General features: G+C 38.4%; 1 protein-coding gene across 1 annotated transcript; it reads left to right on the forward strand.

Annotated features, from left to right (window-relative positions):
• The first annotated feature begins 14,855 nt into the window (after window positions 1-14,855).
• On the forward strand, window positions 14,856-15,794 carry LOC131488655 (olfactory receptor 51B6). Its single transcript, XM_058690515.1, has one exon. It carries the CDS (start codon window positions 14,856-14,858, stop codon window positions 15,792-15,794), a length of 939 nt encoding a protein of 312 aa, XP_058546498.1.
• The last annotated feature ends 280 nt before the right edge of the window (window positions 15,795-16,074 follow it).

Genomic DNA, 16,074 nt, shown 5'->3' on the forward strand with positions numbered 1-16,074 from the left:
TTGAAAATATAATGAGTATTGTTTATTTTTCAGTCACTGGATACAAAGATAATCCCACATAGGTGTTCCTCTTCTTAGGTATTCTAAATACAACCTCATTCCCCTTGCTTCTCTGACTCTTCAGCAATGATCTTAACCCAATGTCTTAAGGCAATTTTGTGAAGAATTCTCATTGTAAAAGAATATGTAACACAGTAATATAAATCACAATAAAGCTACTCAAAATGGAGGAGAACCATTCTATTTTTCCAATAATCTTCAATTCAGTTTCCTCTTCTCTATTTCCAAGAATTCCATTCAGATCTAACTTGTACTTGGTGCTATGAGAAATTCACATGTCTTCAGCTAGGAGCTTCTCTTAGTTTCTGAGAAGAACATTGAGGAATGATTCAAAAGCTGAGTAAAGACCATAGGGGAGGAAAGAGGTTATGAAAATTTGGAATAGCACTAAGAAGAAGAATATATAGTTGACTAAATTCAGGCAATCTTCTACCATTTACAGCTATAACCATTCTCTACCTCATTTCAATATAGTGTGGGATTAGAGGTGCCTCTGTGATCATCCCCTAGAAAGGACAGGAGACATGTGAGAGGGCCAACCATATTCATACCATGGAGCACGGCAGGTGTCTCATATGCCCAGATATCTTTCCAAGCGCTACCAAATTCACTGAGATCTGTGCACTCATATAGAGCCATGAGCTATAAAAATCCTTTCCTTCTTCTTCCTTCTGTTTTCTTTCTAGACAAGCTTATAGAGGAGTGCCCTAGTACCCTTTCCTATATATGCTGGGTGTTTGCCCATACTCACATGCTGCCTCGCTTGGATGTTAGGGATAAAGAACGGGGTTCTTGGGTCCTGCCTGGGGACTCAGATCACATGGCTCCTTCTCAAAGTCAGTTAAGAGATGCAGTCAGTTGAGGCTATTAATGAAGAAAGCACCTCCCCCAGAGTTTTCCCTTTTCCAGCCACTGTATCTCTTAAAAAGCATTTTCTCTATCTTAACCCCTCCTGCGAAGGAGATGGAACATTTAACTAATCTCTCCAAGGTCTTAAAGCATCTTCTCCCAATCAGGTAAGGGGTTAACAGAACCTCAGGTGGCAGCTTTATGTGTGAGAGATCAGAATGCTTGTTTTTGTGGCCCCAGCAGACCTTGGTATCACCTATGGGAGACCATTTATCCTCCACATCTACTTCAAAGGTCAAATCTCTCCCAGTTGATCTCAGGAGAAAACTTAATGCATCTTATTAGCCTAAGGCTTTTGAATTAATTCTATTTTCTGCTTGGTTTATCTCAAAGCTAGCTTGAAAGTGGAAAATCAGGTAGACTGGAGTCAATTTATAAAAGTCACCCTCCTCTAGTAACTAACATGAATCTTCAGTCCTTATTTTTCCCTGATTGGCTTCACATCACCAGAATTTTTGTTTGCTGGAAATGACATGAACATACCTATAACACAGTGCATGCCTTATCACTTTAGCCCCAAGGATGATCATATCTGTGGTTTCTCCTTTGACCATGCATGGCAGGAACCATCTTCCCTGTTACTGGTTTTAGAGGAAAAGAAACATATAGTACTCATGAACAAATTTCCTGTCCCTAAAGATCTGTTTGGGTTTCTACCATGTTTTGTTAGGATTAAAGCAATGTTTAATGCAAATCTGAGATGCAAATGACTACTCTTAGAATCATCAGCTGGCGGGGCGCCTGGGTGGCGCAGTCGGTTAAGCGTCCGACTTCAGCCAGGTCACGATCTCACGGTCCGTGAGTTCGAGCCCCGCGTCAGGCTCTGGGCTGATGGCTCGGAGCCTGGAGCCTGTTTCCGATTCTGTGTCTCCCTCTCTCTCTTCCCCTCCCCCGTTCATGCTCTGTCTCTCTCTGTCCCAAAAATAAATAAAAAACGTTGAAAAAAAAAAAAAAACTTTAAAAAAAAAAAAGAATCATCAGCTGGCTACTAACTGTGATAGGCTGAATTGTGTCAACTTGAAAATATTCGTATGTTGAAGTCCTAACTCTCAGTATCTCAGAATGTGACTGCATTTGGAGCTATGCCTTTAAGGAGGTTATTAAGTTAAAATGAGACTGTTAGACTGGGCCCTAATGCAATCTGACTTGTGTCCTCAGAGGAAGAGGAAATTTGGGCATGGAGACAGACAACAGAGTGCACAGAGGAAAAGCCTTGTAAAGACACAGGGAGAAGATGGCCATCTACGAGGCAAGAGAGGCCTCAGATGAAACCAACCCTGCCAATGCCTTGATCCAGGACATCGAGCTTCCAGAACTCTGAGACAATAAATTTTTGTTGTCTAAGCCATGCAGTCTGTGGTACTTGGTTATTGCAGCTCCAGAAAACCAAGACACCAGTAATGTAAACATGGACAAATTACACAACCAACCTGTTTAATACTGAATGTATATTTAGGTATAAACTTAATAAAAATTATACAAGACTGGATGCTAAAAGTTACAAAATTCCAATCAACAATATCAAAGACCTGTGTGAATGGAGAGATGTACTTCATGGATCAGAAAACTCAATATAGTAAGCAGGTCAATTTTCCCTGCTTACCAATTTCCCTGCTTTCCAATTGATCCATAGGTTTAGTACGATTCCTGGCAGTCACAGCAAAGTTTTTTTTTGTTTTTTACAGACATAGACAGGTTTATTCCAAAATATATATGGGAGACAAGAGATCTAAATAGCTAAAACAATTTTGAAAAATAATAAATGGGAAGAATAATTCTGTTCAATGTTAAGGCCTAGTATATAGCTCTTGTAATCAAGGTGGTAATGGTATTGATGGAGGGACAGATATATAGAAATATGGAACAGAATAGGAAACCCAGAAATCAACTGACCTAGATATACTCAAATGATTTTTTTAATTTTCTTTTAGTTTTTATTTTTAAAAAATTTCCCCAGCTTTATGGAAATATAACTGACATAACAACATTGTGTGAGTTTTAAGATATACAATGTGATAAATTATATGCATATATATTGTACAGTGATTAACACAATAATGGTAATAAACACCTCCATCACCTCACATAATTACCACTCGTGTGTGTGTGTGTGAGATGGGAACATTTAAGATTTACTCTATCAGCAATTTTCGAGTACATAATACAGTATTGTTAACTATAGTCACTGTGCTGTGCATTGATCCCCCAAATTTACTCATCTTAAAACTGCAAGTTAGGTCCTTGTGGTCAAAATCAGCCCATTCCTGACTGTCAACTCCCAGCCCCTATCAACCACCATTTTACTCTTTTTCTGAGTTTGATTTTTTTAGATTCCACGTATAAGTGAGATCATCCAATATTTTTCTTTCTCTATTTGACCTTATCATAATTTCACTTAGCAGAATGCCTTCAAAGTTTATCCATGTTGCCAGGATATCTTTTAATGACTAAATAATATTCCATTATATGTGTATGTATACCATAAATGTATGTGTATACAGTAGCTGTTAAGCAACTGACTCTTGATTTCAGCTCAGATAATGATCTCATGGTTCGTGGGTTGGAACCCCATGTCAGGCTCTACACCAACAGTATGGAGCCTGCTTTGCATTCTCTCTCTCTCCCTCTCTCTCTTGCCCCTCCCCTGCACATGCTATCTCTTTCAAAATTAATTAATTAATTAATTAATTAATTAACTTAAAAAAAGAAAACCTGATATATATTTTTTTCTTTATCCATTCATCTGTTGATAGTCACTTAGGTTATTTCCATGTCTTGGTTACTGCATATAATGTTACAATGAACTTGGAGGTTTCGATATCTCTTGAGATAGTGATTTCATTTCCTTCAGCTATATACCCAGAAGTTAAATGCTGGATAATATGTTAGGTCTATTTTTAATTTTTTTTAAAGTAACCTCCATTGTGTTTTCCATAGTGGCTGTACCAATTGACATTTCCATCAACAGCACACAAGGGTTCCCTTTTCTCCACATCCTTACCAACATTTGTTATCTCTTGTCTTCTTGATAAAAGCCATTCTAACAGGTGTAAGGAGATATCTCATTGTGGTTTTCATCTGAATTGCCCAGATGATGAGGGATGTTGGGCATATTTTCATGTACCTGTTGGCCATTCATATGTCGTCTTTGGGAAAATGTCTATGTAGGTCTTCTGCCCATTTATTAATTGAACTGTTTGGTTTTTTGTTTTGTTTTGCTTTGCAAAAAACTGTTTTCTTTTTTCTGCTTTGTTTGCTACTGAGTTGTATGAGTTCCTAAAATATTTTAGATATTAAGCTCTTATCAGATGTGTGGTTTGCAGATATTTTCTCCCATTCCATAGGTTGCCTTTTCATTCCGTTGGTTGTTTTTTGTTTTGTTTTGCTGTACAGAAGCTTTTTAGTTTGATGTAGTTTCATCTCACTTAATTTTGCTTTTGTTACTTGATCTTTTGGTGTCATATCCAAAATACTGTCACTGAGAACAATGTCAAGGAGCTTTTCTCCCATGTTCTCTTTCAGCAGTTTTATGCTTTTAGGTCTAACATTTAAGTCTAATTCATTTTGAGTTACTTTGTGTGAGTGTGTAAGATGGGGATTTAACTTCATTATTTTGCATGTGATTATCAAGTAGTCCCATCACCACTTCTTGAAGAGACTTTCCACTCTCCCCATTGAATATTCTTGCCTTTCTTGTCAAATACTAGTTGGCCATATATGTGTGAGTTTATTTCTGGGCTGTTGATTCTGTTCTATTGGTCTATATGTCGGTTTTCATGCCAGTAAAACTTTTTTGATTGCCCTAGCTTTGTAATAAAGTTTGAAATCATAAAGTGTGATGCTTTAGGTTTTATTCTTCTTTCTCAAGATTTCTTTGGTTATCTGGGGATTTTAGTGGTGCCACATGAGCAGTTAGGCAAGAAAAGTGTTTAAAAGACATCCAAATTAGAAATATAAAAATAAAATTATCTCTGTTTGCAGATAATATGATCTTATATAGAGAAAATCCTAAATACTCCATTACAAAAACTATTAGAAATAATAAGCAAATTCAATCAAGTTTCAGGGTACAAAATCAATGTAATAAACTGAGTTTCATTTCTCCATACTAACAATGAACTATCTGAAAAAAATCCAAGAGAGAAAAAAAATACCATTTACAATAGCATCCAAAACCATGAAATACTTAGCAATAAAGTTAACCATGGAAGTAAAAGATTTGTACACTGAAATTTATAAGGCATTGATGAAATAAATTGAATAAGATACAAATAAATGGAAGGATATTTCATGTTCATGGGTAGGAAGAATTAATATTTTTTAAATGTCCATACTACCCAAAAGCCTCAAAATTCCAATGGCATTTGTTTTTTCTTTTTTAGAGAGAGAGAGAACACAGCAGGGGAGAGAGGCAGAGGGAGGGAGGGAGGGAGGGAGGGAGAGGGAGAGAGAGAGAGAGAGAGAGAGAGAGAGAGAGAGAGAGAGAATCTCAAGCAGGTTCCACGCTCAGTGAAGAGCCTGATGCAGGGCTTGATCCCAAAACCGTAGGATCATGACCTGAGTTGAAATCAAGATTCAGATGCTCAACCAACTGAGCCACCCAAGCACCCCTCCAATGGCATTTTTGAATTGATTTCTGACAAACTTGCAAAAGTAATTCAATGGAGTAATGATAGCTTCATCTAAAAATAGTGTTGGAGTAATTAGCCATCTCTGGGGGCGGGGGTGGAGGGAGAAATACTCCCACTTTATACAGAATTAACTCAAAATTAATATGGACCATAAATTTAAGTGTAAAATACGATACTCTAAAACTTGTAGAAAAATACAAGGGCAAATCTTTGGGGCCTAGGACAAAGTGAAGAGTTATGTTTGACATGGAAAGACTCTGTTAGGAGAATGGAAAGATGAGCTACAAACTTCGAGAAAATATTTACAAACAACATATCTGACAAAGACCTAGTATATGGAATGTTTTAAGAACTCTCAAAACTTCACAATATAGAAAAATCTAACAGTAAAATCAGAAAATAAGCAGAAGACATGAACAAGCGTCTCACTGAAGGGAATGCATAAATGGCATATAAATTCATGAAAAGATGCCAACATCATTAATTATTAGTAAAATGCAAAGTAGAACCGCAATCAGATATTGCTACAGCATTTCAGAATGGCTTACATGAAAAATGGCACCAAATGCTGTCAAAGATACAGAGAATCTGGAGCATTCAGACACCGCTGGTGGGAGCAGAAAGTGGTACGGCCACTCTGGCAAACACTTAGCAGTTTCTTGTAAAACTAACCATGACTTACCTTATGGTCTAGCAGTTGTACTTTTGTGTATTCATCTCAGAAAAAATAAAAACATACACCAACCCAAAAACTTGTGCACAAATGTTTATAGCAGCTTTTTAAAAATAATTGCTAAAAACTGCAAATAACCTAAATGCTCTCCAGTCACAGAATACTTAAACAAACTGACAAATCCATACAATGAATTGCTGCTCAGCAAAGAAAGGAAACAAACTATTAATACATGCAACCAGTGGATACTTTTAAGAGAATTTTGCTGAGGAAAAGGAAAGAAAGAAAAAAAGAAAGAGAGAGAGAGAGAGAGAAAGAGAGAAAGAAGAAGAAAGAAAGAAAGAAAGAGAAAAAAGAAAGGGAAATAAAGAAAGAAAGGGAGAAAGAAGAAAGAAAGAAAGAAAGAAAGAAAGAAAGAAAGAAAGAAAGAAAGAAAGAAAAGAAAGAAAGAAAGAAAGAGGGAGAGGGAGAGAGAGAAAGGGAAGGAAGGAAGGAAGGAAGGAAAGAAGGAGCAGAGAGAGAAAAAGGGAGGGAGGACAGAGAGTGGGAGGGAAGCAAGAAAGCCAATTGAGTCTATGTAATTTTCTTGAAACAACAAAATTTTAGATACAGAACACAGATTAGTAGCTGGCCAAGGTTAAGAACAAGGGGAGGGGGGAAGGAAGAGAAGTGAGTATGTCTATAAAGGAGTAGCATTAGGTAGCTTCATACAGATGAGTCAGATTTGTATTTTGGCTGTGGTGGTATTTACAAGAATCTGCAATGTGACATAAAACAGTTGCATAAAACTGTATGCACGTACATAAAAGTTGAGTGTATATAAAAATAAGTGCATATTTAAATAATCTCTGTGGATCATACCACTGTCAATCTGTGGTTTTTGACATTATACTATATTTATGCTAGACGTTTTTATTGGAGAAAACTGTGTAAAACTTCCACAGGTTCTCCCGATATATATTTTTGCAACTTCTTATGAGTTAATAATTATTTAAAAATAAAAAGATAAGAAAACACTCACCCTTAAATATAAGGTGTGTTTTGTTTGTTTTAATGTTGAACTTGCAATGAAACACTCTAGGTATATACTCCTGTGAAACTTAAGAACCCACACGTGCTGCTGGGAGCTGGTGGACCCCTGGAGATATTCCTTCAATACCTGGATAATATGCTCCAACTGTCCATTGGTCTGGGAGTGGTGGAAACAGTGATTTGACTAGGAGATGTGAATCTGAAAATTCTTGGGAAATGGCCTCCAAATATAGGTTATCAATAAGGAAGCTGTTGTAGACATGTTGCTCTGCAGGCTAGATTCCCCTTCAAGGAAAGACTTGCTGCCCAGCCCTGGGAAAGGGGTCACCAGACAGTCTCCAACTCTCAGCTTCTACAGAGTCTCTCAGCTGCAGGGTGCCATTTTGCCAAAGGTCATGACCTTATTTCTTAGGTGACAAAGTGAAGAGAGGTCTTAAAAGCCTGGCCGTTTCAACCCCCACACGAGGTATTACTGTTGGGTAATAAATACTTGCTCCACAGTTTCTTGCTATGTTGGCTGACACTTTGTCAGCCCATACCTCAGTTCCATTTCTTCCTCTGACAAATTCTGTCTCTTCCTTTCTTTCCAAAGCCTAACCTCTAATAACCAACCTTCACCTCCAACTCAGCTTTGTATCTGCTTCTGGAGAACCCACCCCGTGACAGGAACATACTCAGCCTTCACGTGTCTTGACAATCTGTGAAAGTATAAATTTCACTGCCCCACAAGAATGTAAGTGTTCTGGATAGAGAGCTACTGGAGGTGATAATCATGACTTTCTGCTGACAAAACCACGCTGTGACTATGTGAAAGGGTGCAAGAGGGTACATCAAACTACAGGTCATTCTGGGATCAGAACAGAATGTGGCCTAATCAAAGGCACAGAATTAATATGGACACCAAAATGGTTCTTGATCCCAACTTTATACCATAGAAAAAATTCAGTTTGTGGGAAACTTAAAACAAAGCTGTTGTAAAACAACAGAGGGATTTTTATTCCAATTTGGGATTTAAATTTTCTTACATATTACACACAAATAAGAACCATAAATAAATCTGCATTAAAAATAACTTATTTTGTGAAAAAATTATAATAAAGAGAATTTTAAAAACGAGCTGTAGAGTAGCAGAGATATTTGCCATACTTATATTTGATACAAGACTCATATCAATAATTTATAAATAACACCTGAAAATCAATAAGAAAATGATAGCCCTCTTTTTAGAACCGGCAAAAGACTAAAACAGGTCCTTCACAGAGGCAACTGACCAATAAATATATAAAAATGCGTGGACATTATTGGTCCTCAGGGAAGTGCGAATTAAAACCACAGTGAGATACCACAATACACTCAGTAGACTGACTTACAAAAACCCTGAAAATACCCAGTGTGATTAAAGACGTGAACCAGTTGAGACTCACGAACTGCTAGTGGAATATAAAATTATGTAATCGCTTCAGAAAATACCTGACAGAATCTATTACCATTGGTGAACATAGTCTTTCCAAAGACTTGTATCCCTAATTAGTCTAACAGAAATTCATATGTACGTGTGCACAACGATCAATTGAACATGTACCAGAATGATCAGAGTAGTGTATCTGCAATAGCCAAGCTATCACTATTCTATTTTACTATTAAGAGTAGAAAAGTAAATATGGGCTATATACATACAATGGGGTGCTATACAGAAATAAAAATGAACACTCTACTGCTCCATGCAAACACATGGATATTTCTCACAAACCTAATGAGGAGCATAGATGCCAAACACAAGAAGCACACAGAGTATGATTCCACTTACATAAATGTCACAACTGGGTAAAATAATCAAGTAGCTGGACTGCGTAAGGGCACAAAAGGGGCTTTGCTGTGCTGGTAAAGGTGTGTTTCTCATTATGGGTGGTAATTACCATGGTGAATTTACTTTGCAACGAATTCATTGAGTTAGACCTTTATACTTCAGCTATATTTCTTGATGTAAATTTACTTCAATAAGTTTTTTACTAAAACAAATGCTCATTGAATTATTTTCTGATTGTCTATTTAGGTTTATACATTTTCCCCAATACTGTTTTCATTGTAGCAATAATTACATGATCAAATAAATGTAAGTTAGTCTGTAATTAAATTAAATCGAATCTCATAATTTGCTTAATAAAAAAAAGAATACATCTGTGTGTTTATCTGTATATCTTCTATATATACATCTATGACTAAAATCTAACACAGTAAATTTTTTAAAACTTTTTTCTAAGTAGAATGGTGTGTGTTGAGTTTGTGGTTTTAATTTGGAAATGAGAATTACTCTTCATCAGGGACACATCATTAAATTGCCTGTGACATCATCTACCTCCAGTAGCAGAAACTGGGGAATATGACATTGATTCTATAGTATAATCACTTGGATATCGATGTACCATTAAATTGCAAAGATTAAATTTACTTCTCAAATAATTCATTGTTCAGTGGGGGAATATAATCCAAAATATAAATAATTGAAATAAGTGCAATTATGACAGAGGTAGTAATAGCTGACATTGACTGAGTGCTTATTATGTCAAGTACTATTCTAAGTGATTTATATTTAGACCTCACAATAACTTTATGCAATGGTGATTATCATTACATGCATTTTAGAGATATGGAACATAAGGTGCACTGCGGTTAGTTTCTCAAAGTGTCAAAGCAGCACAGCAAGAGTCAGAGTCACAGTGTAAACCAAGTGCTCAAGTTCCAGCATTCAAGATGTTTTAAAATATTATCTATTTATTTTGAGAGAGAGAGAGAGCAGCAGAGAGGCAGAGGGAGAGAATCCATGCTGTCAGCACAGGACTCAACATGGGGCTTGATCCCATGACTGCAAGATCATGACCTGAGCCCAGATCAAGAATCAGGCACTAAACCAACTAAGCCACCCAGGTGCCCCAGCATTCATGCTTTTAATCGCATGTATACTGTATTGCCACTTTTTGCATGAGAAAAGACATTAAGACTTTTGGCTTCCAGATAATTGGCATTATGGTTCCTGTCCTCCATATCTGAACTCATAATTTGATTACAAGTGACTCCCATCCTTGTTTTGTCTTCTTATGGGGAACATGGGGATGGAGGATGTAGATGGAAGGAAAAGAGGAAGTCGGGGACTGGAGAGGGCAGCTCCCTTCTCTGAGACAGGGCTCTGGGCCAGACATCAAGATTAGAGGAAAGACAAAGAGATGGGAAGAACTCTCACTTCACCAAAGTGATGTCCTGCTCTCCTCTAGTTTGAACTCAATCCTCATTTCAGGGAGAAGGGTTGGGAGTTCCCACATACAAGTGGGGAAAATGCTTTCTCAAGAACTCTGTTTCAGTCCTCATTCCTAGCTGGTCTGCTTGTCCTTCCATATGCCTACACATATAAACAACCAATCAGTCTCATAGCAACAGAGCTTAAGTAAAAGCCATGACATAGACAGAGACCTTGGGGACTGCTGTTCAAAGCCCCAGATCCCCACGTCAAGGATTCAAATAAAGATAAAAAAGATAAAAAAGATGAAAAAAGGGAGGCACAAAGGGAAGGAGGGGTGCAGACAGGGAGGAACAGTGAGTGACCTAAATCAGGAACGGACCCTGAGGACAAGCTTCTGAAGTCAATGTTCCTACCTGCCAGAATTTTGTGCAGACCGTGAAAAGAATGGCATTATGACTAAATCCTTAATAAGGCTCAGGGTTGCAGATTCATGCCTATGGAATGAAGAATGAAAGAGAAAAAAATTCAGGTCAATGAGGGTATGTAATGAATTTTCTCTCTGATATCTCACTGCAGGTATCAAAGTAGAGAGGACAGGAAATAGGGAGCTGATTTCTTGGCAAAGAGAACCTGATAGTATTCTCTGTCAAGGGTATGTGGAGAAGAGACACGGGTCTTTAAGACTCTCCAACATCTATAAAATCTGATTTCTTTAAGGATTACCTCCTCAGATGTATCTAAGAAGGCCAAGAATCCAGACAGATTATGGAACACACGAGGCAAAGAAGATTTATGGGAACAAACCAAATGGTAGGTGTAAGCTTGGGGATAAATTATGCATTTCTAATTCTTGTTCTCCCCATGCCTGCACCTGTAGCCTCTCTGGCCTCCGTTCTAGCCCTGTGATTTTCTGCATGGACTTTTCCCCTAGAAATCCAGAAAACTGACGGGGTTAGAATCTCTTGAAAAGTGTGAGAAAGGGTAGCTTTGTAATTATAAGAGCTTCAGACACTTCCTGGAGAATAGTCCCTACCATGCAAGACTGTTAAACCAAGTCAAAGTTAATCTTGGATGGAGTGTGGGCAGTGTGTGCCATTAGATTAGAGATGGCTGTTTGCATAGCTGTGTATCTTCAGCACCTGGAAAAGTCCAGTGCAATAGGCATTCAATTGAGGATAGGGTACAGTTTTTTCTCTCCATATCCCTTATAACAAACAACCCTCAGGTCATCTCGCTGGGGATACACAACGATGTATTCAGAATCAATCAACCACTTAGGAGGGCGTACCAAGCAATCCACATGCTTTGATGATTTGATACCCTGCTCAAAATCAGGCATGTAAGATGGTCAGAAAAATCAATTTGTTTGTGTCAGTGAAAAAATTCAGGTCAATGAGGGTATCATAGTCACCAATCATTCAGTGACTAGAAAAGAAAGCAAATCATGTGCAAGGCATTCTGCTAAGAAGTATGTATTGAGAACGGAGCCCTGCAGATAGAATAAAGAGAAGAATGGATTATAAATGTGAACTATTCAGAAAAGAATGGTAACAGAGAAAGGTTAGGAGATTTTTTTAAAAAAGGAGGAGAGATTAAGTATTTATGATAGAGGAAGTGTCAGGAAAAGGGGAGGAAAATAGTCTAAGGGAAATTGAGGGAGCATGTGAAAGATAAAAATCTGAGCAGGATCTCTGGGGTGTCTGTACAGAGCCCACAGTTCATGTATCAGGGTTTGAGACTTTGGGAATTAGCTTCTCATCAAGGAAAACCCAGGTCCACTCTAAGATTCTGGGAGATGATAGGTGGCTGCAGGGGTGAGGCAAAAGTCTAAGATTTTTAACCCCCCAACATTTACAGATAACCTCATGTCCAACAAAAATAACTCTGAGCAAATTAAGTAAAAATGTTCAGATTTTCAGTATGAATACATAATAGAGAGGCAGTAAGCTTGGTTGTACTCGAAATTACTACATAGATTTCACCATTCCTAGAGTCTTTCTAATTAATCCACAGTGCATAAACAGGACTGTGCCACTGGCTGACTGTATCACCTTGGACACGTAACCAATATGACTATAGACTGGGGAAAGAGACTGCTATAAAGATTCTACTCCCCCACTCCCCACAAAACGAGGCACATGTAGTGTCCTAGTGTCTTGATACATAAGGGAAACTCAGCAATGATTTATTCCTTACATTCCCTTTTTGAAGCTATCTCCCCTGTCTGGTGCCCCCACTCGTGCTTCTTTAACGTCACATAAGCTGAGTATTGCCCAAGCCTTTCACTCACAGGCATCAGTCAGCTATTCCTCCTCCTACCCCTATGAAGACAGAGTTGCTTTTCCCTCAACCTACTCCAGTCCCTGGGCTCCAGGCTTTTGCAGCTTGCAGAAGTCCCCACCCTCACTCACCACCCTCCTTCTCTCCTCTCTGTCTCCACCCCAAACACCATCTTTTATCCACTGTTCAAGTGAACTCTAGTTTAGTATTTTCAGATACAGCCATACCCAGCCTCCTCAAAACCCCCATCATCTTATATTGGTTCCCCAGTCTTGTTAAGAAAACTTGACACGTCTCAGAGTAAGTGGATAGTCAGAGTGAGTGGATAATCATGGTGCGTAGCCACCAGGAAGAGAGTGAAGAGGCTCTTCTCCGTAATAACACCAGAACTTCATAAGTGAAGAACAATTTACCCTTTGCAAAGCACTTTCTCACTGGCAATCCCATTCCATTTTCACAACCTGTGTCAAGAGCATCACTGGGCAAGGCAGAAATTGCCAGTACCATTTAAATTTTTTTTAACATTTATTTATTTTTGAGACAGAGAGAGACAGAGCATGAACGGGGGAGGGTCAGAGAGAGAGGGAGACACAGAATCCAAAACAGGCTCCAGGCTCTGAGTGGTCAGCACAGAGCCCACTGCGGGGCTTGAACTCACGGACCGCGAGATCATGACCTGTGCGGAAGTCGGACGCTTAACCGACTGAGCCACCCAGGCGCCCCGCCAGTACCATTTAAAGATCATGAAATCACAGCCCAAGATTAAATAACTTTCCCAATATTATTATTGTTACAAAGTAGCAGAGCTGGAATAACAAATCCTTCTGAAGGTAAAAACTCAATAATCTTATACACCTTTTTTCATGGGCAAAAAGATGTCCTAGGATTCATATATTAAATTCACACCAAGATGTTCTTTTCAAAGCATGTGAGATACACAGTCCCTACCAACCAGAGTAGAAGGTGGCTCTCCTTTTCTCTGAATGATGCCACCAATGCATGCTTTTTTTTTTTTTTTTACTCCTAGAGTTTGTCTATGTATATCAGGTGATGCCTGAAATTTGAATGTCACAGAGCCTTCTCACTTTTGTTAAATCTCATCACACTCCACAGTTTGTAAAAAATTTTCTTCTTGAACTTGCCTAAATAACGGATTTCTATCTTTGTACCTCCAGCAGACAGGTGATATGCTAACAGTAATCTGTGCTGTTAACAAATAGCGCTCTCAAATGTTTGTCATTAAATCCCCTTTTTATTGCTCATTTTTGTATCTACACTATAAAATTTTGAATTCTTTGAGGCACATCACATCAATAGCCAAAGAATTATGATGCTAAGCAACATGGATTTTGATGTCTATGTGTTGTGGAGATAAACACATATAATTTGCTCATATAATTTTTGTGATAAATGTGATATATGATATCATATCATTTTTCAAGTCTCTAGAGCTTCAGGTTTTTTTCCTCCAGACATAATGAGTATTGATCATTCCCTCAAATCAACTAAGTCTATTTGATTGACTGATTGATTGATTGATTGATTGATTATTTATTTGTTTGTTTTGCTACTGATGTTCATATTTGCTCTTCTTGGAATTAATTCTCTACTGATCTTTCAGGTTTCATACTTTCTGAGAAATATCACAAGTGAAGATAAAGAGCACACTGAAAAATACACTGTAAGTTCCAACACTATTAGATAGCACTATTCAAATATACTGATGTCTTCTTTCATTTTGCCTTTATTTTCTCGGTTATATAATTTATAAGGACATCAACTAAGTCTATTCTGTTGACATTGCTGTATTTCCTGTATGTTGTACAGTAGCAATGAATAATACGTAGAGTTCCTTATACACTCTATTCTCCCATACCTAGAAATCTCCAAATAATGACTAAATTATCATCCTTGCTAGCACTGGAAGTCAAGACTGATAAACATCTTATGAACAGGTAGCACAATCAAGGGCAACTTCTACAGAAGAGCTTCTACTGCATTACCTGAAGGGAGTATCTTCTTTGCAAGGCTTGCAATGTGGCTCAACACCACTACTTCCCTGTTTCTGCTTACTGGTTTCCCAGGCATGGAGAAGGCACACCACTGGATCTCCATCCCATTATTAGGGGTTTATGTCTCCATACTTCTTGGTAATGGCACTCTTCTCTTTCTTATCAGGGATGATCATAACCTTCACCAGCCCATGTACTATTTCTTAGCTATGCTGGCAGCCACAGACATTGGAGTGACTTTGACCACGATGCCCACAGTTCTGGGCGTTCTATGGTTGAATCACAGAGAGATTGGCCATCAGGCCTGCTTCTCTCAGGCCTACTTTATCCACACTCTTTCTATCGTAGAGTCTGGTGTTTTGCTTGCCATGGCCTATGACCGTTTCATTGCCATCCGCAACCCCTTGAGATATACTTCCATCCTTACCAACACCAAGGTAATGAAGATTGGGATGGGGGTATTGACAAGGGCTGGTCTGTCAATCATGCCAATAATTATCCGCCTTCACTGGTTTCCCTATTGTCGATCCCATGTACTCTCTCATGCTTTCTGTCTACACCAAGATGTCATCACGTTAGCTTGTGCTGACATCACCTTCAATCGTCTCTATCCAGTTGTGGTTGTATTTGCAATGGTCTTGTTGGACTTTCTTATCATCTTTTTCTCCTACTTTTTGATCCTTAAGACTGTCATGGGCATTGCTTCTGGAGAAGAAAGGGCCAAGGCCCTCAATACGTGCATTTCTCACATCTGCTGCATCCTGGTCTTCTATGTCACTGTAGTTGGTCTAACATTTATTCATAGGTTTGGAAAACATGCTCCTCGTGTGGTCCACATCACAATGAGCTACATCTACTTCCTTTTCCCCCCCTTTATGAACCCTGTTATATATAGCATTAAAACCAAGCAGATCCAGAGTGGTATAATTCGTTTATTCTCTCTGCCTAATTCTAGAGCATAAATTTGACTCACTGCTCTCCAAGAATAACTCAGGGAACCTGGACAAACTGGCAGCTTTGTTGTTAGGAGCAACTAGGGAAATACATGTCAGTGGAAACCTACCTCTCTCTGATATTCAGAATATCATTTCACATAGCCCATTTATTGCTAGATAGCAAATGGCATAATATATGTCCATGATTAAGCACATCTCTCAGGTGTCCAACTGATTTGTTCTTTTCAGAAGTAACTCACCCTGTTTAGTGGGCATAAGACACCTGATCACACAATTCTTGGATCTA

Source organism: Neofelis nebulosa, chromosome 10 (assembly GCF_028018385.1).
Source record: "Neofelis nebulosa isolate mNeoNeb1 chromosome 10, mNeoNeb1.pri, whole genome shotgun sequence".
NCBI classification, from domain to species: Eukaryota; Metazoa; Chordata; class Mammalia; order Carnivora; family Felidae; genus Neofelis; species Neofelis nebulosa.